Raw genomic sequence first — 27678 nt, 5'->3', positions numbered from 1 at the left:
GTCTTTCGCTCGCTTCCGCGAGACGTCGCGCCGATCGGCATCGACGCCGAGCCTCGAGATTCTCGTCTCTCGGAGCTTAGATCTGCTCGTTCGGCGTGGAGCGCGAAAGAGGAGCGGCCAGGAATAGCGGGGAGAGATTCGCGAGTCTACCCGTTCCGTTAAATGATCCGGCAGAGGAGCCAGAGGAGGAGGTGTACGACCGATCGCGACCGCTCCCTCCGGCTCCGTGAAACCCCGCGAACCCTCGTCTCGATTCTTACCCGCTCTTCCCTAGTATATACGGAATCAGGCTCCGGGGAAACGCCTGTTTCACGTGCAGTGAAAACGCGAGTGCGTGCGTGCGTACATATTAACACGGTGTAATCGCCATCATCATCATCATAGTCACTCGAGAAGAGATTCGATTCAGACAGATAAGATCGCCGGAAGCGAAGGAAGACGGAGATAGGGTGGAAGGAAGGACGTGCGAGTAAATGAGCGAGTGACCGTGTGCGTGTCGTGTCCGTTTGCATGTGTGCGCGATCGCGCGCGTGCGCCAAGCGAGAAGAAGAAGAGGAGGAGGCGCCGGAGGAGGAGGCGGAGCGGGGGGAGGGGGGGACGGAGCGAAGCCCGCGGCGCGCGCGACGAGAGAAGAGGCGATTATAGAGCCGTCCAGCGCCGCCGCCGCCGCCGCCGCTGCTCTGCCTTTGGGAGGAGGAGGGGGAAGAGGAGTGCGGCCGAGCGCGTCGTGCTCTCTTCGACGTCGTCGTCGTCGCCGTCGTCGGGGCGATGTCTCTCGAGACGCGTTCCAGCTCGGCCCTGTTCAAGCGCGCCGAGCAGCTCAAGCGCTGGGAACAGTCCGAGACGAACCGCGAGCCCGCGCAGCCGCGCCAGGTCGCGCGCAAGATCAAGTTCTCCGCCGACTGCGTGTTCCTGGCGGCGTGCGCCGCCAGCGACAAGGAGGAGGTCGTGCGCCTGCTGCAGAAGGGGGCGGACATCAACACCGGGAACGTCGACGGCCTCACCGCGCTGCATCAGGTAAGGGGGGGGGGAGTCGCGCTTGACAGTTCGCGCCCGGACGCGTCCTCCCAGACGAAAAGATGTCTTAAAGATGTCTAAAGGACTTTAAGACGTCTTTAAGTCGTCTTTTAGACATGTATGCTGTCTGGGTTCCTTTCTTATCGTCGTCCTCTTCTCTCTCTCTCTCTCTCTCTCTCTCTCTCTCTCTCTCTCTCTCTCTTTCTCTCGAGCGCGAGAATGGGACTCCAAGATGGCTACGAGCTCCAGCTGTCTAATCAGAGTATTGTTTCAAACCGATAAGATTGTTGACGAGAAGGATTTTTGACAAGAAGAAGTGGCTCTGTTTAGGATCGAGATGAAATCATCACGTTGATGGCAAACGATGTCTATTGCCACTTTCGATTAATTATTGTTGACGGATATTAGCGAAGAGGCTACTTCGAGGAATAATATCTTATGTAACGAAAGCGTTAACCTTACTGTTATAGATATTTTGACACGTTATTGTGATTCTCTCTCGAAAGTATCCATGCAATCGGAATATCAGAAGGAAAATATTTTGCTCCTCTTTCACCGTGTTTTCTCATGCTTAAGCTGTATAATTTAATATTTATTAATTGAGTTTGTGTTTAATTTCAAAATGCAATATTATTATGTAGGAATTGTCATTCATGTTGTTTACCTAAAAAAAATTCAAATTTCTTGTAAATGGTTTATTCATACATTTAAGCTATATATATAAATTTATACAGGGTGTCCCAAAACTCATAATCAATCTTTCAAAGACAGATTCCTGGGATCATCTGAAGACGATTTTTCTTCAATGAAAATGTTGAGGCACTAATAATTTTCGAATTATAAGTGATTGGAAAAAAGGGGTTTTTCGTAAATTAAGCTTTGTAGAAATAAAATATTAACAAAACCACATTCTTCGATTAATTTTAAATAGAGTTTACTTTAGTTGAGTTTTAATTTAAGGCTTAATTGCAAAGATATATGATGACAAAAATTGGGAACATGCAAAAAAATGATGGCCTTCATCGACATTTTCGCTGAGGAAAAATCGTCTCCAAATGATCCCAAGAATCTGTCTTTGAAAGATTGATTATGAGTTTTGGGACATTCTGTATATTTTATTAATATTTATTAATTTATATATTTAATATATATTAATTTATATATTAAAATTTTGACACTAAATCCTGAAAATGTTAAAATTCATTCAAGTCATTTTATTTTAAATATAAAAAAACTGTTTACTGTGAAATCATGAGAGTAAATAATGAAATTTTAAGCGTAACTATATTTAAAACAAAATTAATTAAGTTTTATATGAAGAAATATCTTTTCATTTTCTAAAAGTCTACTTAATTAAGAGATATATCATGTGAATTCTTTAGAAAATATGTCTTTGCATTTTCAAATTATCCAACAAAATAACTTGTAGATTCTTGAGTAAATTTTTAAATTAAAAAGTTAATTCTATGGTTCATAATTATTTAATATTATTGTATGATTTTTATTACAATTTTATTATATAATTTTACTACAATTTTTGTTACAATTTTATTATATAATTTTATTATTTATATGCTTGTTTATTGTAAATCATAATTTGTTTTTTCTCAATGAAGTGTTCCAATGATTGAAAATTTTTATCATATGTGTTATACATTCATGTTAATGTATTCTTCACTTATATGTTGGAGTATAAAATAATTGCCAAGCCCAACATATTTGATATTACTCTGAATGCCTGTTGTACAAATTGTGTATGTAACACTTGGTTAAGTTATTAATAATTTATAAATAACTTTACATTTATTTAATAATTTGAAAGTTTTTAATTATCTCGGAATTCTTTTAATTAGGCCAATTATCGAATTATTTCCCAGTTTGGCTTCAAAACATAAAGAAAATAAATCCTAATTGTTTTATTATTGAATAACTATATACAATGGATATATTTAATTAAAGTTTAATTAAAAAATTTTAACAAACTAAAGATCTAAATTCATAAATGAAGTCTCTGTCTATTAATTTTATACTCAACTATACTCCTGGATAAAAGTAACTCATAATTTTTTTTTCATTTTTTCTTTAAAAGCTGATATTTAAATTTTAAAGAAAAAGTAAAAAAAAATTATGCGCTAATTTTGTCCAGGAGTATATTTTATAAAAAAATTAATTTTATATATTGATTTTTAAATAAAGAATTTGTAATTTTAATGGACTTCTCTGATTGACAACGCACTGTATAGAGCTATTTCCTTGTCACACTGGCAACGATTTTTTTCGCGAGTAGTAAGCTTTTATGAGCAGCCTATTTCTGGGTGTTTCTAAAAGCTGGCACAACTGGGCAATCCGGGACAGCTTGTACATACATGCCGTAACGGTTATTACAGTATCTAGGTAATTAATGAGGATATACATTAAATGAGAAGATCGAAGAATTTTTAATGCAGAAAGAATAATCATATCATAAGTCGAGAAGCAATTGTATCAATAAGAAAATTTTTTGGGGAGATTTTAAAATAATAATATAATCTTTTTAAAATTATTTATAAAATAATTTTTAAAAAATTATATTATTATTTTAAAATTATTTATGAATTTTTAAAAATTATATTATTATTTTAATATTATTTATAAATTTTCATTAAATCCGTCCAATTTCCATTAAATCCGTTTTACATATATATTTATTTATAAAATAATTTTAAAAAAATTATATTATTATTTTAAAATTATTTATAAATTTTTAAAAATTATATTATTATTTTAATATTATTTATAAATTTTCATTAAATCCGTCCAATTTCCATTAAATCCGTTTTACATATATATTTTTTAAGTATATTTTTATATCCTATTTTCCAACTCGATTGATTAACAATTGTAACGATTTCAGAAAAACAACTGAAAAATATTTAATATAATAAATGTGTATGGCGATGAATATATATAACAGTATATATATTGAATAATTTTTATGTTTTCAAGCTTTTCTTTTCAAGGTTTATTCTGAAATTATAATTGTAAATGAATGAAATTGGTAAATGGTATTAAAAATATATTATTCAATATATACATGCATACATACATAAATGTGTGTGTGTGTGTGTGTGTGTTTGTATGTGATAGTAATAGCAATCAGGAGTTACTCGAGTCTTATTCGATGGAACGATATTTTCCATAAGATGAAATATTTATGATCGTTATTTAAGTAAGGAGGAAGTTAAGGCATTTCATGGATTTGCGAAAATAGAATGTGAAAATACATCAGGCATCAAATGCTATTTATAGCTCTCTGTTAGAAGTCGCAGGCTGCAGCATCTGTGTTCAGTTTAAATCCTGTGTGTCTAGCAATGTGTTGTAATATGTGCCTACTTTTTTTTTTACCTCCGAAATATATCGAAAACTAGAGGAATTTGCGTACATTGATGCGAATAATTCCACGAAAATATATTTGCTATTCGCATTTAATCTGTGACAAAAAGATCACTTAATTAAAACGATAACAAAAAGATTGCAATTAAATGTATTTTTGTAATAAATATATTTCTTTATATTATTATCTCTAAATTATTCCATGATTTTATATATTCAGACAACTATATTGAAAGGATTGATCTTTGATCTTTTTATGAGAAAATTTTATGTGGTTTAAATTTATCACAGATCTTGTGGCAAAACATTCCATATCATATATTACTATGAAATTATGTAATGTTTGCCATTAAAAAGGTAATAATGTATGGAAAATCTAACAGTGTATTTGTAACATAACGTCGATTCAAAGCTTGGATCGCGACCAGACCGAGCAAAATCGGCAGTCCCGATGCCGGGATCTCGAAATACATCTTGCCAATCGCGCACGCCTTTCATCCTTCTCGTCTGACTCGTGTACCTATCCATATTGATGTACAATCAGCGCATAATATCGTATTCTTCTTATATTTGCATTATATTGTAATTGTTATGTGTAATAGGCCTGCATCGATGATGACTTGGACATGGTGGAATTTTTGGTGGAGCAAGGAGCGGATATCAATCGTGGAGATAATGAAGGATGGACACCCTTACACGCTACGGCATCTTGTGGATTCATATCCATTGCCAAGTGAGTTGAAATTTTTACACAATTATAAAAAAGGAGATATATTTAATATATATTTTAATATACAGAGTGTCCCAAAAATCCCGGACCGGTCGAATATTTCATAAACTATGCACTTTAGAAAGAAATGTTTCAGACAAAAGTTGTATGGCTTGAAGAAGGCCATCAGATAGTGGCAATGATTTGACATGGGAGAGTCATTTGAAAGTCACGTGAAAATCATCGTTAATTTCTTAAATGGAACTCCCTATTTTTTATTACATATTCGTGTAGCTTATCTCGAGAGCTTTCCAAAACACTATAATAAAGTATTTCTTCATTGAGTACTTTTCGAGATATAAGGTTTGAAATCATTTCTTAATTTTGCATAAACCATAAAATATCTAGTAAAATATTCATTTTTCGATTATCTTATCTTAATAATTTTATGCACAAAATAATGAGAGGAATCAATTGGTGTAAAGAAAAAACATAGTTGTTTTTAAGAAAAAAATATGTAATTTGCAATTAACAATTACATATTTTTTTTAAAACAATTATGTGTTTTCTTTTTTTATTTTCTACATAAAAGTATTAAGGTAAGATAATCGAGAAATGAATATTTTACTAGATATTTTATGGTTTATGCAAAATTAAGAAATGATTTCAAGCCTCATAACTCGAAAAGTATTCAATGAAGAAATACTTTATTATAGTGTTTTGGGAAGCTCTCGAGATAAGCTATATGAATGTAATAAAAAATAGGGGGTTCCATTTAAGAAATTGACGGTGATCTTCACGTGACTTTCAAATGACTCTCCCATGTCAAATCATTGCGACTATCTGATGGCCTCCTTCAAGCCATACAACTTTTGTCTGAAACATTTCTTTCTAAAGTGCATAGTTTATGAAATATTTGACCGGTCCGGGACTTTTGGGACACCCTGTATATATTTAATATATATTTTAATATATATTTAATATATATATTTAATATATATTTTCTATATATTGTAAAAATATTCAAGATTCCAATCATCATATTTATCATATTTATTATAATAAATGAAAAATTATGTATGTTTTTTTTTACAGATACTTAATAGAACAAGGATGTAATCTGGCAGCAGTTAACAACGATGGTGAACTGGCGTTGGATATTGCAGAAAGCGACGAGATGGAAGACATGCTCCAACAGCATATAAATAAAGCAGGTTTGTATTTATATATGTATATTTGCAAGATGTCTATGAGGCCTACTGCGTAAAACTTTTAATTATAGATCTCCGAGGAAAATCGTAGCTGGAAATCATAGTATATATATATATCGTAGTCCCGAAATATCCGTATTGCGATAATTTAAGCGAGTAATCTAATTATATAAGTGGCAAAAAATTAACTTAACTCTTTCCTCTTTCTATCTATTTCTAACACTTTAGACAAAAACTCTGTATCATGCATGTATATTGATAAACTGAAATACTAAACACATATCTAAAATTCATGTCAGTATTCGGCTAAAATTTTGCGCGTTCAGACGTAGCAAATATCGCATATTGGCAAAGCTTCCTTCTTTCATTGACCTCTTTTCATAATGTTGATATAATTTTATATACAATACTGAAATAGTTTCTAGGCAATGCCTATTTATATATGATTTATTCATATTTTGCATATGCAAATATTAATTATTCAAATAGAAATATTTGATAGGAGATATTTTCCAAAGTGTTGATATCAAAAGCGTTTTTTTTTTCATAACATACAGCTTAATTTGTTGACCAAAATTCATCATAAATATACTTTTAAAACATTAGATTAGAAGATTAAAAGTAATTGTTGAATATAAATTGTTAATTAATAAATTTAATTTTATAGGCATCGATTGTGATCAAGCTAGAAGTGAAGAAGAACAATCAATGCTGAACGACGCAAAAGCTTGGCGGTCAGGTGCACCAGGCAAGGATTCTGTACATCCTAGATCAGGAGCTACTGCACTTCACGTTGCTGCTGCCAAAGGCTACATCAAAGTCATGCAGTAAGAGATGTTATACCTTTATCATCATATAATTAAAAAATTATATAATGTAATATATTAACTAAAGGAAGGTAAAGAAAGTGTACTTTTCATATTAAAAATATAATGTATGTAATGTAACAAAACATTATTTTAAAAAGTTATTTTAAAAAATTTTAGCTTTTTTATATAATAACAGATTTGTATATGAAATTCTATGTGAAATCTAGTTTTTTTTATTGAACTCTTTTAATACTTCTGTGCAGCATATTACTACAAGCTCGATGCAATGTTGATGCACAGGACTTTGATGGATGGACGCCTTTACATGGTGCGGCTCATTGGGGTCAATTGGAAACTTGCAAACTTCTTGTTGAGAATGGCTGTGATATGGATATAAAAAATTACGCCGTAAGAGAATAAACATTTACAATACGTATAGTATAGATTAGTTTAAGTGAAAATATTTATATTGATTCTAGATTGATCCTAGTTAGTCCTAGGCTAATCTAACTTAAAGATTAATTTAGGCTGTTTACGATGCATGATACAAATGTTTTTTTTTTAAATACAATATATTTTTCTTATTAATATCTTGCTTTTAGGGCCAAACTGCTTTTGATGTTGCTGATGCAGACATCCTCAAAGCTCTTGAAAATCTAAAAGAGCAACAGGTACTCATAATAAAAGAAAATCCACAAACAAATAATAAGAAGCAATCATCTATACCAAAGAAACGGTACGTGACAAGATAATTGTAATAATGTAATATAAGGCATCAATCTTTTATTTTAATTTATTATTAGTATTAATTTATTATTAGCGTTTCAACGAGTGCTGATAATGCAGTAATGGTACAAGAATCTGCAGAGATCTTTGAAGAAGAAACACCAAATAAAGTTAAGAAGGTTGAATTGGAGATTCAATCTGACAAAGAAGATTCCAGCACTAGTACAAACAGCGATGTTGGTAAGTTCTTGTTTGCATTATATTGCGACATACGATCTAATCCGCACGTTTTTTTTTTTTTTTTTTTTTTTTTAAGAAATGATTACATTAATAACTATCTACTTTGCAACTTCCATGTTTTTCTGAGAAAAGGGAAAAGAGAATAATGTTTGCAAACTATTTTCACACAAATTTCTATATATCTGCTATTGTCCAATTTTGCGAATCTAATCTTTATATACTGTTAACTGTAATCTGTATTTCTTATAACATTTGCTGCATGGACAGAAGCAACACGTGAAACACACATGGAAGAGAGTGATGGTGAAGGTGAATCTGAGACTAGCTCAGAATCACACTCTTCCACTTTCTCCAATCAATCTGATAAGTCTAACCATGTGACATGTCTTACAGATGATGGTAAGTTTGATCTGTAAGACCGTTTTCTTTTTTCTTTATATAAAATACAAACTATATTGCTTACTATTATATATTGCATGTATATTCAGATATTTTTATATCAGAATATTTTAAACGAAATATTGGATTTTAGTTATTGTGTCACAGAGTCAGAGACTTCAAATATTTCTTCCTTTCAAAATTAGTAGTGTAATAATTTTTAATCAATTGTTTTGCAGAAAAGAAAAATAGAGTAAACAAGGATGAAAATGCACTCCATAGTCCAATATCTCCGGTCGAAACTAATAAAGTTCCTAATCAGGTAAAATGTTAATTGTTTTTATTAGCAAATCGTTAATTTTGTGTTCTTTTAAATAATTTTTTTTACTCGTGTTATGTCTTGCAAGGCTCCAATATTGCCACCAAAACAACAGACTGAGGATAATGAAGAAGGTGTTGTACCATCTTGGAGACGTTCAGGTTCCTTTCGAAATAAAATGCAAAGTACTGAAACTACTAATTCTACAAGTAAGTTCATTGAATATATTTTAATTACATTTCTTTTAACCTTTAAGTTGAGTTTCTCTAATAATCTTATGTGGGTGTCACTTTTTAGAACTCGAAGATAAGGATAAGGATAACAACATTAAGATAACACCAGTACCAAATAAAATTAGCGGAGAGCCCGATGTGGTGTTAAGAAGAACACATAGTTTTGAAACAGACGAAAAGTGAGTGTGTAATTATGTCCTTTGTTTAGCGCGTCATTATTATTATTATTATTACTATTATTATTATTATTATTATTATTATTATTATTATTATTATTATTATCATTATCATTATCATTATCATTATCATTATCATTATTTAAAATTACACATGTCTACAGCTTTATATTTGTAGAAATATTGAGTGTTTTCTTTTCTTTTTTTTTTTTCTTTTTTTTTATTAATAAAATCAACATACAGAGTGTCTCAAAAGTCCCAGACCGGTCGAATACTTCATAAATTATGCATTTTAGAAAGAAATGTTTCAAACAAAAGTTGTATGGCTTGAAGGGGGCTATCAGATAGTGGCAATGATTTGACATGGAAGAGTCATTTGAAAGTCACGTGAATATCACCGTTAATTTCTTAAATGGAACTCCCTATTTTTTATTACATATTCGTGTAACTTATCTCGAGAGCTTTCCAAAACACTATAATTAAGTATTTCTTCATTGAGTACTTTTCGAGTTATGAGGCTTGAAATCATTTCTTAATTTTGCATAAACCATAAAATATCTAGTAAAATATTCATTTTTCGATTATCTTACCTTAATACTTTTATGTACAAAATAATGAGAGGAATCAATTGATGTAAAGAAAACACATAGTTGTTTTTAAAAAAATATGTAATTGTTAATTGCAAATTACATATTTTTTTCTTAAAAACAACTATGTTTTTTCTTTACACCAATTAATTCCTCTCATTATTTTGTACATAAAATTATTAAGATAAGATAATCGAAAAATGAATATTTTACAAGATATTTTACGGTTTATGTAAAATTAAGAAATGATTTGAAGCCTCATAACTCGAAAAGTACTGAATGAAGAAATACTTAATTATAGTGTTTTGGAAAGCTCTCGAGATAAGCTACACGCGAATATGTAAAAAATAGGGAGTTCCATTTAAGAAATTGACGGTGATCTTCACGTGACTTTCAAATGACTCTCTCATGTCAAATCATTGCCACTATCTTTTAGGGTCCCAAACTGCTTTTGATATTGCTAATGCAGACATCCTCAAAGCTCTTGAAAATCTAAAAGAGCAACAGGCACTCATAATAAAAGAAAATCCACAAACAAATAAGAAGCAATGATCTATACCAAAGAAACGGTACGTGACAAGATCTGATGGCCTCCTTCAAGCCATACAACTTTTGTTTGAAACATTTCTTTCTAAAGTGCATAGTTTATGAAATATTCGACCGGTCCGGGACTTTTGGGACACTCTGTATATAATGCTATTAACAGCTGTGCTACGTTCCAACTAAGATATTGTATTATACGCATATTCCATGTGTCTGGCATCTTAATTGCAAACTTAGTGTCTCTTTGTAATGTATGTCCCTATACCCATGAAAATTAACGTAGAAATATGCATGGCACGGTAATGCATGTGATGCAGGTTTTATGAGCAGTATTTGGCATTACGTGCTCGCATCAAGGCGTTCTCGTGTCCTACGCTCCATCGCTGCAATGCAGCTGCTACTACTCACACCAATGCTACGACTCGTTCTGCATCTCTACGCGAAACACACAGGTATATGCCGCTTGCTTCTAATCGATGTGTATACAGCTTTAATTTTTACAATACAAACTGCAATTGTATTAATTCTACATATCAAATTGTTCAATACAATTATCTTGTATAATATGTAGAGCATTGCAATGCATATTATATTATTTGTATTATTCGAAAATGTGTGTAAATCTATAAAAGATGTGGTTTTAATATTTGTTTTATACATTATGTATGGAATGGGCTTTTAATGTGGCTTGCTATCTTTGAGCTTGAAACTTTAAAATGCTTTAATTTAAAACAATAATTTTGATGGAAATCTTAACTCTTAACAATTTTTGAACAATTTTATAAAAACTTATATATATATATATATATATATATATATATATATATATATATAAGTTTAATAGGAGCAATTTTCTTTAATATTACACTTATAACTCTGTCATGATTAAAATAAATATGACAAATTCAGAAATTTAAAACTCGATATATTTACGTCTTTTTGAGAAGTAAATTTTAAAAAATATATATTTATCAAAGAACATTCAAAATTTTTTATAAAAGAGACATTTTTTCAGACATTTTCAGACATTTTTTTATAAAAATTATTTTATTCTTAGTCACGAAAACATGAATAAGTAAGATATTTTTATTTTTAGTATGTGCTTCTGTGAATTTTAATATATTTACTGATAATATACAACAATATGTCTGTCATTAAAATGTATGCTACCATTAATATTTTATTATGTATTATTACATATTTAATATAATTTATTATTATATATTATTTCTTTTTAATTATTTATTTTATTCTGACACTCTAGAAAAAAAGACGTGAAATTAAATTTGGAATTGTCAAGACTGCCACAAGGAAGCAATACACTTTCACCAACATCCGCATCTAAAACATTGGCCTCGAGTTTATTGTCATCCATCACAACAACTACCACTGCCACCACAACAACAAGTCCTATTCCAGTCAATCAAATTCGCAGGTAAATAAATTTTTATTAGATATATGTATACATATATATAGAAATGTATATTTCTATAAATCTCTAAAACTTGATCTTATATCACTTAATTTATTTTACAAGAAATTATAAATGGATTGCGGTACTTTATGAACTGTGTAAAATATTTTGTGATAAAATTATGTTTAATTATTTGTCTGCAATATTGCTAAGAGTGTTTGGTAAATATAGTGGATTTTTTTTCAATACTTTCACATTTGACTTCCATTTTTTTATATACAAGATGAAAGATTCCATAATTCTTTAAATTTCGGAATGATCGATATGTCTTTAAATTATAAGGATTTCAAATATATAGTTTTTGCCACATAATTGATATTATATAAAATTTCATATTTCCAAGCCGCGTAAGAGTATCCTAAACACTTATTTACAATATCAGAATACATTATTACATGCACATAATTGACATGTATATTTTTACATTTTACAATGTACATTATATAATATGAATGTGGCTGGATAGTGTTCAACCAATGGAAGCTGCATCTACAGTTGTATCAAATACAAATAATGCAGTAACATCTGCTCCTGGAACTCCCACTACACCAGGCGGGAGCAAACTAAGTCCAGGAAACATCTTCAAGAATTTCTTCAAGTGGGTACTCACTCTGCTCGGAAGATCCTCCTGAAATATGACTTTTGCATATATATATCTTCAAATGTTTACGTGTAATTTACGTTAATTTGCTGGCAGTAGCATGAAATTTTGCTTTTGCAGTGTGATTATTCTTTTTATTTGCACATTAATCGTTTTATATTTGAATTTTGTGATAGTTGTCTCATTCACAAGCAATCACACATTTGAATTTACCAATTACCAAAATGTTAGACAATCATAGTCGATAAATGGACACACTTTGCTACATATTAATACATTTTATTTGATTTTTGTATTGTTAAATATATAAATTTGTAAACACTGTGATACTTGCATCAGTTCACTGTGACACAAAAGTCCAATTGATATTCTGTGGAAAATTATTAATTGAAACAATTTTTTATTATATACGAGCATTAAACATTACATATCTACTTTTTTAATATTTTAATCAATCGAAAAATTAATATATTCTACTGCAGGAAAAATGAATGATTTCTTAATGACACCATAGATACATCTGGAACACACAAAGAAGATGTATTAATTATATTTTACAGGGATATATACATTTACAAGGATATATTTTTGCTGTTTTCTGTGAAATTTTTAATATTGCTTACAAATTGCATTGAACATAATGCTTACTAAAAGTTTGTTACATTGCACAGATAAAACCGACCTGATGATACATTGTATATCTTTTGTTGCAATTTGTAAACTCGCAGATATTTTTTCATCTCATATGTATTATTGTGTATATCTTATTGTGTATACAGATCCTTCGTTCCACCGGTACGTGATGAGGAAAGTGAAACCCAAAGGAAAGCCCACGCGAAGAGAGTGAGAGAAACTAGAAGATCAACTCAAGGTGTGACGTTAGACGAGATCAAGAGCGCGGAACAATTAGTCAAGAAGAAGCAACAGAACAACGAATCGTCGGCAGGAACACCATCCACGCAGGTAAAGATCATATCGATATTTTTATCTCATACGGATTGTCTTATCAATTGATTAAAGAATGACTAATCGCACGAAGTGAACCGTTTGAAAAAATTCTTTTCATTCGCAGTGTATGATAGTGTTGAGAAAAACGCCCTCTTTTTATGAGAATGTTGATAAAAAGTGAATATTAAAACGTAATGCGGCATATTAATTACACTCGAGAAAAAATGATTTTTTTTTAAACCAAAGAAAGGAGATTACTTCTCGTAGTTTTGTATGATGATTATAATTTTGGCTTTTAAATTGTTCTATCACATCACGATTTGAAGACCGGAATTCTATTCAGCATCAAAAATCTGCTAAGCAAATGATTTTCCTCTTTCTTAGGTTTCAAAGTTATTTTTTATTGAATTGTATTAATGTGTATAATAAACGAACGACGATCTAATATATTATTCCATGGCCTTCACGAAGTACCTGTGTTGTTTAAAATTGAAAGTACATATTATATTTTATTTTTTATTATATATTATATTCTTATATACAAATATAATGCAATAGGACGATTAAATAAAGTCCAGACGATGCATTACGAAGTCGATACATTTATTCATTTTTTTTTTAAATAATACAGCCTACAACTACTGTCAGCAATACAGCTTCGATCACAGCTACAATAACAACTGCAACCTCAACTACTGCTACCGTGACTACTGCGAATAAAATAGAAGAATCTAATTTGCCTGAAAGACGACCATCTTGGAGATTAAGGGTAGACAATGGGAGCAAGGTCTGTGCGGTATTTTCTTACGAAATTATTATTTATTTATATTTATTCACGCGATTATCCGTTATAGTCGGTGCTACGCCATGCAATGCGTTACAAGATGTAAAATGTGATGAAACTTCAATCACAACAATAGAAACGAAGCATCATAAATATCATTGTATAAATCAAAACACATAATAACATACAGAGTGTCCCAAAAGTCCCGGACCGGTCGAATATTTCATAAACTATGTACTTTAGAAAGAAATGTTTCAGACAAAAGTTGTATGGCTTGAAGAAGGCCATCAGATAGTGGCAATGATTTGACATGGGAGAGTCATTTGAAAGTCACGTGAAGATCACCGTCAATTTCTTAAATGGAACCCCCTATTTATTACATATTCGTGTAGCTTATTTCGAGAGCTTTCCAAAACACTATAATTAAGTATTTCTTCATTGAGTACTTTTCGAGTTATGAGGCTTGAAATTTCTTAATTTTGCATAAACTATAAAATATCTAATAAAATATTCATTTTTCGATTATCTTATCTTAATGCCTTTATGTACAAAATAATGAGAGGAATCAATTGGTGTAAAGAAAACACATAGTTGTTTTTAAAAAAATATGTAATTGTTAATTGCAAATTACATATTTTTTTCTTAAAAACAACTGTTTTTTCTTTACACCAATTGATTCCTCTCATTATTTTGTACATAAAATTATTGAGGTAAGATAATCGAAAAATGAATATTTTACAGATATTTTACGGTTTATGTAAAATTAAGAAATGATTTGAAGCCTTATAACTCGAAAAGTACTCAATGAAGAAATATTTAATTATAGTGTTTTGGAAAGCTCTCGAGATATGCTACACGAATATGTAATAAAAAATAGGGGATTTCATTTAAGAAATTGACGGTGATCTTCACGTGACTTTCAAATGACTCTCCCATGTCAAATCATTGCTACTATCTAATGGCCCCTTCAAGCCATATAACTTTTGTCTGAAACATTTCTTTCTAAAGTGCATAGTTTATGAAATATTCAACCAGGCTGGGACTTTTGGGACACCCTGTATATTGTAATTCATTGTATAGTTTCAGTTAGAAGACGCTAATAATAAACCTGCTACCGATAATACATCGGCCTACATGAGAAGACCGTCTGGTGGAACTGGTATACCTAGACCATCATCAGCGCCTGTAGAAACTATTGCTACCAGTAGTACAGAAACCACAATTACTTTACCCCTTAGGAGATCATTAAAGCAATCTGATGACAAGGGTAAGGATCTATAGAATAATTTATACAATATAAAACTTGTTTTTTATACTTTTATACTACTTGTTTTTTATAACTTATTTACAATATTTCATGAAAATATAGAGTTAGTTTGTGCAGCATTGACGATCATTTATATAAAAGATCGAAATTGTGTTATGTTATAGAACAAGATAAGGAAAATGATAGTAGAAATGCACAAGCTACACAGGCAGTTATACAAAGGAGACGTAGGCCTAAAAGAAGGTCGACGGGTGTAGTCCACGTGGATATGGATGTTAGTAACAATTTCAGTTGAAGTTATCTAAAAAAGTTATATTAATCTTCCCTTAAAAATGTTCTAATTCACAGGAGAAAATAAGAAAGAATTATACAGGGTGTTTCAGACCACTTATTTAAAAATTAGAGAAGTGATTATTTCAAAAAAGTAAAAACATTTTCTTTATAAATCGGGTGCGCTCTATCGAATGGTGATATTTTCAATTTCTAGTTCCGGCCGGAAATAGGCGATTCAGACCGGAAGTGCATTCTTTTAAATGAAACCTATTTTTCATTGCATATTCTTGTAGCTTACCTCGAGAGCTTTCCAAAACACTATAATAAATTATTTTTCCATGAAGTACTTTTCAAGTTATGAGGTTTGAAATCATTTCTTAATTTTACATAAACCATAAAATATCTTGTAAAATATTCATTTTTCGATTATCTTACCTTAATACTTTTATGTACAAAATAATGAGAGGAATCAATTGGTGTAATGAAAACATACACTTGTTTTTAAGAAAAAATATGGAATTGTTAATTGCAAATTACATATTTTGAGAGCACACCCGACTTATAAAGAAAATGTTTTTACTTTTTTGAAATAATCACTTCTCTAATTTTTAAATGGGTGATACGGGTGGTCTGAAACATCCTGTATATTTGAAAAAAAATAACATAGATTTAAAATGACAAAAATTAGCTGAAAGCTAATCATATGTAATGAAAATTATTCTGTAGAAATTATATATATAAATAAATATGTTTAAAAATATATCTAAAACAATATTTTATCTTTTATAGGAAATCGATCCGGAGAAACAAGATGTAATTGCTGGCGGTGACTGTGATGATTCCAAGATCAATCACAATGAAGTAAGTAAATTCATCTTTTTCTACTTCAAAGTCTTGCAATTTCTATTACATAATGTGTCAACTTTATTTTATTAAAGCATTATCGTTAGAAGTATATAAAGCACTGCTTAAAATTGAAATAAGTTAGTTCAAAATAATAAAGAAAAATTATATTGCGCGAATAATAAAGCTGATCGCTGCATGATGGACGAATTCCACCGTTGATCCAAAATATATCGTTTCCCCATTTTCGCGACCATCTTTATTTTTTTTGAACTAACTAAATCCTTTTGACGCCAAAGTGTCTGTCCGAATTTCAATTTACGAGTCTGTTGTCACGGATTTACTAGACATGTGCCAAGAAACCAAAATTGGATAACGCGCAGTTTTCTGACGCGAGAGAAACATAAGGAAAGAGGGGGAGGGAAGTGTACGAATGATGAGGCATCATCTCATTTTGGCCTCGATAAGTTTCTGTAGCTTTCGATTGTTGGACAGGTCGGACGATTGTGTCATAACTATTCTGCCATTTCTACAAAATGATGCAAATAACAAGAAAAGAACAAATGTTCTCTCTTTCTCCAATATTCAATATGTCCAATATTAAATATATTTTTGTAATTTTGAAAGACAGCTCGTTCTCGCACAAAGTTCCAGTGTAACTTTTTCATTCACCAGATATAAATGACTTTAGTAGGCTACCGGAGCTTGGTGTTATTTTTAGCTTCTTGGAAGAATAACTTCTATTTCGCATATTCTTGATAAAATAGTTCAATAAAAACCTCTTTGTATATTCTCGATTATTCAATAATCTTTATTTGTTCTGTCATTTATGTGTTCAATATTCTATATGAAAAAAAAATATAGGTATATACAGTGCTTATCAAAAGTTCACGGTTGAATATTTCATAAACTATACACTTCAGAAAGAAATGTTTCAGACAAAAGTTGTATGGCTTGAAGCAGACCATAAGATGGTGTCATTGGCTTGACTTTGAAAAGTTGTTTGAAAGTCACGTGAAGATCACCTTCAATTTTTTTAATGGAACCACCTATTTTTTATTGCATATTCGTGTAGCTTATCTCGAGAACTTTCCAAAACACTATAATTAAGTATTTCTTCATTGAGTACTTTTAGAGTTATGAGGCTTGAAATAATTTCTTAATTTTAAACCATAAAATATCTAGTAAAATATTCATTTTTTGATTATCTTACCTTCATATTTTTATGTACAAAATAATAAGAAGAATCAATTGGTGTAAAGAAAAAACATAGTTGTTTTTAAAAGAAAATATGCAATTAACAATTTATATATAAATAATCGTGAAACACACGTCAACACATAATTTTATTCACTTTTTAAATAAATATTTCTCTTGTGTTCTTTTTTAAATTTAAAATTATCGAATAGATTTTAGCAGGAAATGGTAAAACTTCATTCGGAAAGATGATCGGCAATTGAAGAATTGTAAAAAAAGATGATCGTGAACATGGCCCGACCGTGTCTAAAAGTATTCTATCAATGTGCCCGGAATACAATTTGACGCTTTGACATTTAGGATCGTATACGTTTACTGCTCATGAACACTGCTAAACGTCAGTCAATCTTTTATCCATAATAAACAAATCATCAACACTTTTATATACAGTGTTGCTGTAGATAATTTCAAAATTATCTAGATAAAGATAAAGATAAAAATCCGTAAATTTATCTTAGATGAGATAAAGATGATTTTGCTTTTACTTAATCTAGATGAAAGATGAGATGATTATTGCGATAATCTAGATAATTATCCAGATATTTTTGTTTATTTTATAAGACTATAAATATTTGTAAAAAATATGACGCAGATTATAAATGGGATATTAAAATCATAAACACATATTCTTTCTCTTTTCCTAAAGAATATTTAAATAATAACAAAAAAGTATATAAATGATATGATAAATATTTATTTATTAATTTATAATTATAATATATTTATATTTATAATATATTTATAATATAATAATCAATGTGTAACAATACATGTATCATTTTTATAAAATACATTAATGCATTGCACAAATTTAAGTAAAACAAGTACAAGATAAAGTATATTTGTAATATTATTTTCCAAATAAAAAATATATTTTAGATATTTTAGATAGATTTTTAAAAGCTTGCCTGGAAAACTTTTGCATAATGAAAACGTCATCTTAGACAATTTTTAGATGAGATGACATATATTTTTTACCTAAGATAAAGATAAAGATACTTTGTATTTCTTCATCTAGTTAAAGATAAAGATGATCCATTTCTTTATCTAGATAATTTTATTTAGATACCAGCAAACACTGTCTATATATAAAACTTATATATCGGGAGCTAATGTTACGAAATCTCTCTATAATACTCATTCTCATGTTTTCCGATTCTCTTGATCTTACTTCTCTCTAGTACAAAATTAGATATACAATATATCATATGTACTTGATACATTGATGAATTGAAATTTTTATATATTTCTATGAGTTTTGTGTTAAAATGTGTTTAAACTGCGATACAGGCTGCATTTATTCTCCGAAACCTTGATATTTGTGTGTGTGTGTCTACGCGTGCATTCCAAAAATAGCGCATAGTAGTAATGCTTTAAAGTAAACTGCCTGAGAGAGAGATGTCTTGGGTTCTCCTGCCCAATCTCCGTCAGTCCATCATCTGTTCTCCGCAGTACTTGATGTGCGTTGCTCTAGAAATTATAAAGCTTTCGCTATTGTGGTATCGCGTAGGCTGTGATAACAATTTTCAGCAACCGTTAATGTACGAATAAAGTGTAGAAGTTGAGTGAGGAATTTTGTAAAAAAAAAAAAGAAAAAAGAAAAAAAAATTGCCGATGCTGTAACGGCTCGTAATAGCTTTGCACGTGACGTAAACCATGTCTTCGTACAGAAAGGGAGCACAGACTAAGCCAACAACAGCTGCGGGCTTGAGAGCTCAAGCGTCAACAAATGGGAAATCAATTTATGGAAACAGGTCACGAATCGGTGGATTGCTTTCGCTAAATCAGAATAATTTAACGTACAACCCGAGTTTGTTGAGCGCGAAAAATCCCAATTTATACACCGGGTCGAGTTTCTTGAACAAAAGCGGAAAGAATAGCGATCTATTCCGTATAAGTCCGTATGTGAAATCGACGAACAATACGAATTCATATCAAAACCTCTACACTACGTATGGTGGAACGAATACGGGATACGGTGGTGTGACTTTACCCTCTCACGCAGCCGTAAATTCCTTAAATTTGAGTCCTTCTCCCAGTTACAATTATTTAAACGTAACGCCCAACTTGAACGTTCGTCAACACGCGCAAAAAACAGAGAGTTTTAGCAGATCTAAAATAAAACCGAGTTTAAATATCAGATCCAGGAGTTCCAGTCTAACTAGTCTAACTAGTTCCGAAGGATACGCTGTAAGCGATTTTTCTTAAAACATAATTTTTAAAAAATGATTTATGTAGGGTGTTTCAGACCACCCTTACCACCCATTTAAAAACTAGAGAAGTGGTTATTTAAAAACAGTAAAAACATTTTCTTTATAAATCGAATGCGCTCTATCGAATGGTGATATGTTCAACTTCTGGTTCCGGCCGGAAATAGGCGATTCAGACCGGAAGTGCATTTTTTTAAATGGACCTTCTATTTTTCATTACATATTCTTGTAGCTTATCTCGAGAGCTTTCCAAAACACTACTGGAATTACACAACTGGAATTATTAATTGCAAATTACATATTTTTTCTTAAAAACAACTGTATGTTTTCTTTACACCAATTTTCTCTCATTATTTTGTGCATAAAAGTATTAAAATAAGATAATCGAAAAATGAATATTTTACAAGATATTTTATGGTTTATATAAAATTAAGAAATGATATCAAGCCTCACAACTCGAAAAGTATTTCATGGAAAAATAATTTATTATAGTGTTTTGGAAAGCTCTCGAGGTAAGCTACAAGAATATGCAATGAAAAATAGAGGGTTCCATTTAAAAAAATGCACTTCTGTTCTGAATCGCCTATTTCCGGCCGGAACCAGAAGTTGAAAATATCACCATTCGATAGTGCGCATTCGATTTATAAAGAAAATGTTTTTACTGTTTTTAAATAACCACTTCTTTAATTTTTAAGTGGGTGGTCTGAAACATCCTGCATAATCAAACTTTTGAAGAATCTGCTAGAGATATATTTGCTGACCTTTTGAAATATCCTTACAAATATTTGTAATATTCTCGACAGTGCTAATATTCCAGAATTCATCAGAATTTTTTTTAAGGGAATTTAGACAATAATGCATTTCACAAAAATTAATGACACTTAATATTATATCTGTTTTAGAGTGGAAACGATCGTTCTTCTGTGAGGACTAATAGATTAGGTTCAATATCTTCATTATCATCAGAAGCGTCATCAACGCCGATCAGATTAAAATCCAATAATTCCGAAAATGGCGAATTAGACTATAAGAAATTGTATGAGGAATCTCAGGTCGAGAACGAAAGGTTAAAGGACAAATTGAAGCGTTCCGATGAACAATTGAAGGAAGTTAGAAGTTTATTGGAGAAAGCGCAAAGCAACCAAAACAAAGTAATTCTCTCTGAGGCAGAAAAGAGAGAAAGGCGAGCAATGGAAAGAAAACTTTCGGAAATGGAAGAAGAATTAAAGGTAAGCTCGGATTTCACGTAATTAATTCCTTCAATTTTTCAACAATTCTTATTTATGTGATAGCAAATGGAACAAAGACGCTTTCATACGTTGAATTAAATAATTACGAGGCTGGACCACAATTTTCTGTGATTTTATCTCTGTGTACGAATATACATCTCAATGTATATCTGTATACTCACAATTTTAGATTTTGTTCTCTAGATTTTTTTCCTTTTTTTAGTTAGTCATACACCCGTCATCTCTTTTTGTTGTATTGCTACGACTAGTAGCGACAAGAAAACATAGATAATCCTTTTTGTAAAAATTCCGATTGCTTCGGTGCATCTATTTTGTATGCTTTTCCTTACCTATCATTTTTATTCAAGGCGCTTTACTCTCTTATCTTATTTTCTACTCAGATTAGTCTACTTGATTGATTTTTCAATCGGGAAATAATCATTTCTGTTCGCTCGTTTATACTGGGTGTCCCATTTTAAAGGACCCACTCAAATATCTCAGAAATACTGCGTTAAATCGCAAAATGTTTCAAACAAAAGTTGTGTGGCTTCAAGAGGGTCATAAGATGGTGACAATGATTTGACCTTGGAAAATCATTTGAAGGTCATATGAAGGTCAACTTTAAAATCTTAAATGGAAACCCCCATTTTTTATTTGGTATTCTTGTAGCTGACATCAAGAGCTTTCCAAAACACTATAATAAAGTATTTCTTCATTGAGTACTTTTCGAGTTATAAGGCTTGAAATAATATCTTAATTTTACATAAATCATAAAATATCTAGTAAAATATTCATTTTTCGATTATCTTAATACTTTTATGTACAAAATAATGAGAGGAATCAATTGGTGTAAAGAAAAAACATAGTTGTTTCGAAGAAGAAATATGTAATTTGCAATTAACAATTACATATTTTTTCTTCAAAACAACTATGTTTTTTTCTTTACTTCAATTGATTCCTCTCATTATTTTGTACATAAAAGTATTAAGGTAAGATAATCGAAAAATGAATATTTTACTAGATATTTTATGGTTTATGTAAAATTAAGATATTATTTCAAGCCTTATAACTCGAAAAGTACTTAATGAAAAAACATTTAATTAGTGTTTTGGAAAACTCTCGATGTCAGCTACAAGAATTCCAATAAAAATGGGGTTTCCATTTAAGAAATTGACGGTGATCTTCATATGACCTTCAAATGATTTTCCAAGGTCACATCATTGTCACCATCTTATAGCCCCCTTGAAGCCACACAACTTTTGTTTGAAACATTTTTTGATTTAACGCAGTGTTTCTGAAATATTTGAGTGGGTCCTTTAAAATAGGACACCCTGTATATCTCTTCCTCTGTGTTTCGCTTCTCTCAGAATTTCTAGCGTAGTTTAGCGGGGAATTGCACGCGGTTTTACTTATCTGTTTTAACGAAGCGTCAGTTGTATGTTTTTGGGGGCTATTTTGAGACTAAAAGGAAAACAAAAAAATAAATAAATAAAAAATGGCGGGGTTTTAGGCTAATTGTTTAACTGTTTACAGCAATTGCAAAAACTCAAAGCTGAAAATGAGAGATTGAAAGCCGAAAATCGGGCACTTACCCGTGTCGTATCCAAACTCACCAATACTAAATAGGTAAAAAACACAATGACAGCATCTGCGTTAACGATAGACATCGTGTCTCACGTATAGCATTATTAATTAATTAATTAATTAATTAATCGAATGATTGATTAAAATTTCGTGTTCCTCGACCGCCAGTATTAAAACAACAAGAACGATGCTACTCATTTACTTATTATATAATTCAGCTTTATAAAGTGCATTCCAAAGCAATCGTTAATCAATCTTTAATTAAACGACACTAGCAGCTTATACTTTTGTAAAGGAGAGACTTCAGTCCTTTTAATAATACATACATTTCATCCCGAATATCATAATGAACATTATACGATCGCGCATCCTTTTACTAGTGTGCAGTGTTTGCTGTAGATAATTTCAAAATTATCTAGATAAAGATAAAGATAAAAATCCGTAAATTTATCTCAGATGAGATAAAGATGATTTTGCTTTTACTTAATCTGGATGAAAGATGAGATGATTATTGCGATAATCTAGATAATTATCTAGATATTTTTGTTTATTTTATAAGACTATAAATATTTGTAAAAAATGTGACGCAGATTATAAATGGGATATTAAAATCATAAACACATATTCTTTCTCTTTTTCTAAAGAATATTTGAATAATGACAAAAAGGTATATAAATGATATAATAAATATTTATTTATTAATTTATATTTATAATATATTTATAATATATTAATAATATAATAATCATTATGTAACAATACGTATATCATTTTTATAAAATATACATTAATGCATTGCGCAAATTTAAGTAAAACAAGTACAAGATAAAGTATATTTGTAATATTATTTTCCAAATAAAAAATATATTTTATATATTTTAGATAGATTTTTAGAAGCTTGCCTGGAAAATTCTTTTTCATAATAAAAACGTCATCTTAGACAATTTTTAGATAAGATGACATATATTTTTTATCTAAGATAAAGATAAAGATGATCCATTTCTTTATCTAGATAATTATCTAGATAATTTTATCTAGATACCAGCAAACACTGCTAGTGTGATACTAATAGCACTTCCATCTTTGCAAAATCAACGCGAATCTTAACGCGAGAGAGAGCGATTATATATGTATAACATTATACACGTGTACGATTATTTAAGATTGCTGTAAAAAATTTCAAACCGTGGCAATTATAATGAATTATTCGCGACTGTTTGTGTGATGCATGTTATAGACGCGACTTAATAATATATTTACTAAAAAAAAATCATTGCATAAGTCTTAACAAGAAACAGAAGAACGCAGTCTGTCATATATTAAGGATGCATAGGAATGAATATAGAATTCCGTAATTTTATAACTCTTTAGGAGAAATTTTACCTTCATCAATAAAACCACCATCCAACATGCAGTATAACATTTGTAAACTGAATGCGTCATCACCAAGCATCGATAATCATCTCTGGCACGTGTTACACATCAAAAACAAAGTCATGACTTTGCAACTGATTATTCCTTTTTTTTTTTCATTCATTCATCTTAATCGTAATTGTGTGGCAGTTCCCGAAATATGTTCGACATACGTTAAAATCAACATGTACTACACATTTATTAACTTAGATTTTTACTCCTCTATCTATCTTTCTTTATTTCTCAGAAAGCATGTTAAATGTTAAATCGTTGCATTTTTATCGCATCTTATTGACATAGATCTACTTTGTAAAATGGCCAATCCATATATTGAGATTGGCATTAATCTTACTTTAATTTTTATGTACATAATGTTACATATTCATCATTATTACATGGTATGCATTAGAAAGCTTTCATAATCAACAATTATTATTTTGTAGTGTTCTAAAAGTGCTCGAAAGGAAAGTATGTGGTAAATCAGTCATAGTCGATAACACACACATTTAATACGCTCTTTTAATATTTTTATAAAATGCTCCTGAAATCAAATTATTGATTAAACCTATGCATATCTTTCTAAACAGTGTTAAATTTAATTCTATAACTAAGCTTCACTTAGATTGTATACGAGCCTAAGGAGATTATTGTCCTCCAAGCACAGATATAAATATTTATTGTGTAAGATCTACACATATGAAGATTTATTACTTTTAAGTTTAAGTTTGTGTCAGGTTTCTGTAATTTTGTAAATAATTATGAAGAGAATTTAGTAATGAACAATAGTGAAAAATCTATAAATATATAATTATAAAGAGAAGATTTGTGTATACAAATGCAATATTCAATTATAATCAAAAGAAATAAAGAATCTACGATGTTGCTGTCAAATGTAGTACGAACATCATAAATTGATGAAACGTTACTTGCTCGGTTCATTCGATTATTTTTTCGTTTCTTTATCTGAACACATATATTAATTTCTGCTAGTATACAATATACCCGAATATACAGAGTGTCCCAAAAGTTCCGGACCGGTCGAATATTTCATAAACTATACACTTTAGAAAGAAATATTTCAGACAAAAGTTGTATGGCTTAAAGTGGGCCATCAGATAGTGGCAATGATTTGATCTTGGAGAGTCATTTGAAGGTGACGTAAAGGTCACCTTCAATTTCTTAAATGGAACTCCCTATTTTTTATTACATATTCGTGTAGCTTATCTCGAGAGCTTTTCAAAACACTATAATAAAGTATTTCTTCATTGAGTACTTTTCGAGTTATGAGGCTTGAAATCATTTCTTAATTTTGCATAAACCATAAAATATCTAGTAAAATATTCATTTTTCGATTATCTTACCTTAATACTTTTATGTACAAAATAATGAGAGGGATCAATTGGTGTAAAGAAAACACATAGTTGTTTTTAAAAAAATATGTAATTGTTAATTGCAAATTACATATTTTTTTCTTAAAAACAACTATGTTTTTTCTTTACACCAATTAATTCCTCTCATTATTTTGTATATAAAAGTATTAAGGTAAGATAATCGAAAAATGAATATTTTACAAGATATTTTACGGTTTATGTAAAATTAAGAAATGATTTGAAGCCTCATAACTTAAAAAGTACTTAATGAAGAAACTTACTTTATTAAAGTGTTTTGGAAAGCTCTCGAGATAAGCTACACGAATATGTAATAAAAAATAGGGAGTTCCATTTAAGAAATTGACGGTGATCTTCACGTGACTTTCAAATGACTCTCCCGTGTCAAATCATTGCCACTATCTGATGGCCCCCTTCAAGCCATACAACTTTTGTCTGAAACATTTCTTTCTGAAAATGCATAGTTTATGAAATATTCGACCAGTCCGGGACTTTTGGGACCCTCTGTATACTTTAATGACTTTTGGTTGCAGTAATATTTGTGAGTGCCTCTCTCTTTTTCCGTTTATCTTCCTGTTGTTTTTTGTGAGCACTTATTACTCCGTCTATAACGGCATCATTTCTCTTTGTACTCCTCTGTATAATGTAACTCCTCTGTTATGTTTTCGTTTAGCACATGAGAATTAGTGTGACATTTTTCTTTCTAGGTGATGGACCAACTAAAATGCGAAAATCAGAGGCTAAAAGATGAAAATGGTGCCTTGATCAGAGTAATCAGCAAATTGTCCAAATAAATCTTGTAGTCTCGACTACACATCGCAATGAAATTTTAAATTGTTAATTCTATGTTATTAATTTGTATATCGAAATGAATTGCTTTAATTATCGCAGCATTATTATCTAGTATTCTTACAAACGCACATCACGCTATCGATGAATTTATCCTTGTGCTAGTAATTTAACTTATTCCGATGATGAGAACAAATTATTAATCGCATGGCTGTGCCAAAGGCGAAAAAAAGATAGTACTCTTATTCTTAGACTGTGAATGATTTTGTAAAAGACTTAGAGAAAGAAATTTTACTTTGCGGAATTATTTTTTATTGTCTTATATATAGAAAGATAAATTTTTCATAATCCACTAAAATCAATTCGATGTTTGGTAGTAAAGAAAAAAAAAGAAGAAATCCAGATTTACTTTATATTTGACTTCCTAGAGAGAAGAAAAAATGTTGATTTTTTACAGCTTTCTTTTTTTAACAAATCACGTTATCAATGTTGAGTTTCTTTATTAAGGATATTTTTATGTAAATATGTAATAGACAATGGTGATGACAATGCGGCATTTTAATGATTGAAAGAAAAAATTTTTACTTACGGAGCAAGTCTCTGAAATACTCTGACTGCAGACAAATAAACACAGTAAAACGAGTCCATTTACATTAAAAGAAAAGCAATAAACGATATTTCTGTTTCGCCTGGTTAAATTATACAGCTAGTAAAGAAGAATGGAGTCACAAAGAACATGATCTTGCTACTCAAGTGGCCTTTCTCTGAAGACTGCAATTTATAAATCCTTCCATCATTGCCATTTTTGCAGTATAAGCAGAAATTTGATGCATGTACGGGAGAATAAATGTTTTTAATTTTACTCTGTAATATTAATACATTTTCTTATAATATCACAGATATACATGTAAAATATACTTAAGACACATTGGGATTTTTTTTAATCTCCTTAAAGTGCTAAAATTACTATATGTTAGAGCTGTGGCTGTAAAAAAACTTGAGTTCGAATGCTGTTGATGACAAAAAAACTTGAGTTCGAATGCTGTTGATGTGGTAGAATCTGTGTTATTATTTTTAACTATTTGTCTAATGTATGAAATGCTGTTACCTATTATTTTCTTATAGCATTAATAAAAAAAATGATTGTTCAATATACACTCTGGATAAAAACGAATTTATAAATATTGGATTATGGAATGTGTAAACTGACAGTTGGCATGTTTTTTTAAATGATATTATTGTAAACAATTGTAAAAAAAAGGATGATTCAATGTAGTTATTTCGTAATGAAGTTTATT

General features: G+C 30.5%; 1 protein-coding gene across 8 annotated transcripts; it reads left to right on the top strand.

Annotated features, from left to right (window-relative positions):
* Positions 1 to 55: 55 nt before the first annotated feature.
* Positions 56 to 27431, top strand: LOC105251152 (protein phosphatase 1 regulatory subunit 12A). Of its 8 annotated transcripts, none has more exons than XM_011257719.3 (22): positions 58 to 1017; positions 4992 to 5122; positions 6194 to 6312; positions 6977 to 7136; positions 7382 to 7526; positions 7721 to 7854; positions 7939 to 8084; positions 8352 to 8483; positions 8702 to 8784; positions 8870 to 8990; positions 9079 to 9193; positions 10638 to 10772; positions 11585 to 11755; positions 12261 to 12392; positions 13175 to 13358; positions 13975 to 14130; positions 15208 to 15394; positions 15559 to 15668; positions 16457 to 16528; positions 20880 to 21206; positions 22740 to 22832; positions 26299 to 27431. In XM_011257719.3, the coding sequence occupies exons 1-21, from the start codon at positions 769 to 771 to the stop codon at positions 22830 to 22832; spliced, it is 3102 nt and encodes a 1033-aa protein (XP_011256021.2). In that variant the 5' UTR covers positions 58 to 768; the 3' UTR covers positions 26299 to 27431. The 8 variants fall into 8 exon arrangements, with proteins under 8 accessions (XP_011256027.2, XP_011256021.2, XP_011256025.2 ...); XM_011257727.3 differs by lacking the exon at positions 58 to 1017 and adding an exon at positions 4745 to 4905; XM_011257725.3 differs by lacking the exon at positions 13975 to 14130 and having other exon boundaries at positions 56 to 1017.
* Positions 27432 to 27678: the final 247 nt, after the last annotated feature.

The sequence above is a fragment of the Camponotus floridanus genome, unplaced genomic scaffold, assembly GCF_003227725.1.
Source record: "Camponotus floridanus strain SB8 unplaced genomic scaffold, Cflo_v7.5 scaffold77, whole genome shotgun sequence".
Lineage (NCBI taxonomy): Eukaryota > Metazoa > Arthropoda > Insecta > Hymenoptera > Formicidae > Camponotus > Camponotus floridanus.
This window is presented reverse-complemented; position numbering and strand designations above follow the sequence as displayed.

Bases quoted from the DNA above. Each gene is read 5' to 3' on its own strand.
- LOC105251152 (XM_011257719.3), top strand. From the start codon at position 769: ATGTCTCTCGAGACGCGTTCCAGCTCGGCCCTGTTCAAGCGCGCCGAG. The intron at 8,085-8,351 runs GTAAGTTCTTGT...CTGCATGGACAG, and splicing joins TAGTACAAACAGCGATGTTG to AAGCAACACGTGAAACACAC. The intron at 8,991-9,078 runs GTAAGTTCATTG...GTCACTTTTTAG, and splicing joins TGAAACTACTAATTCTACAA to AACTCGAAGATAAGGATAAG.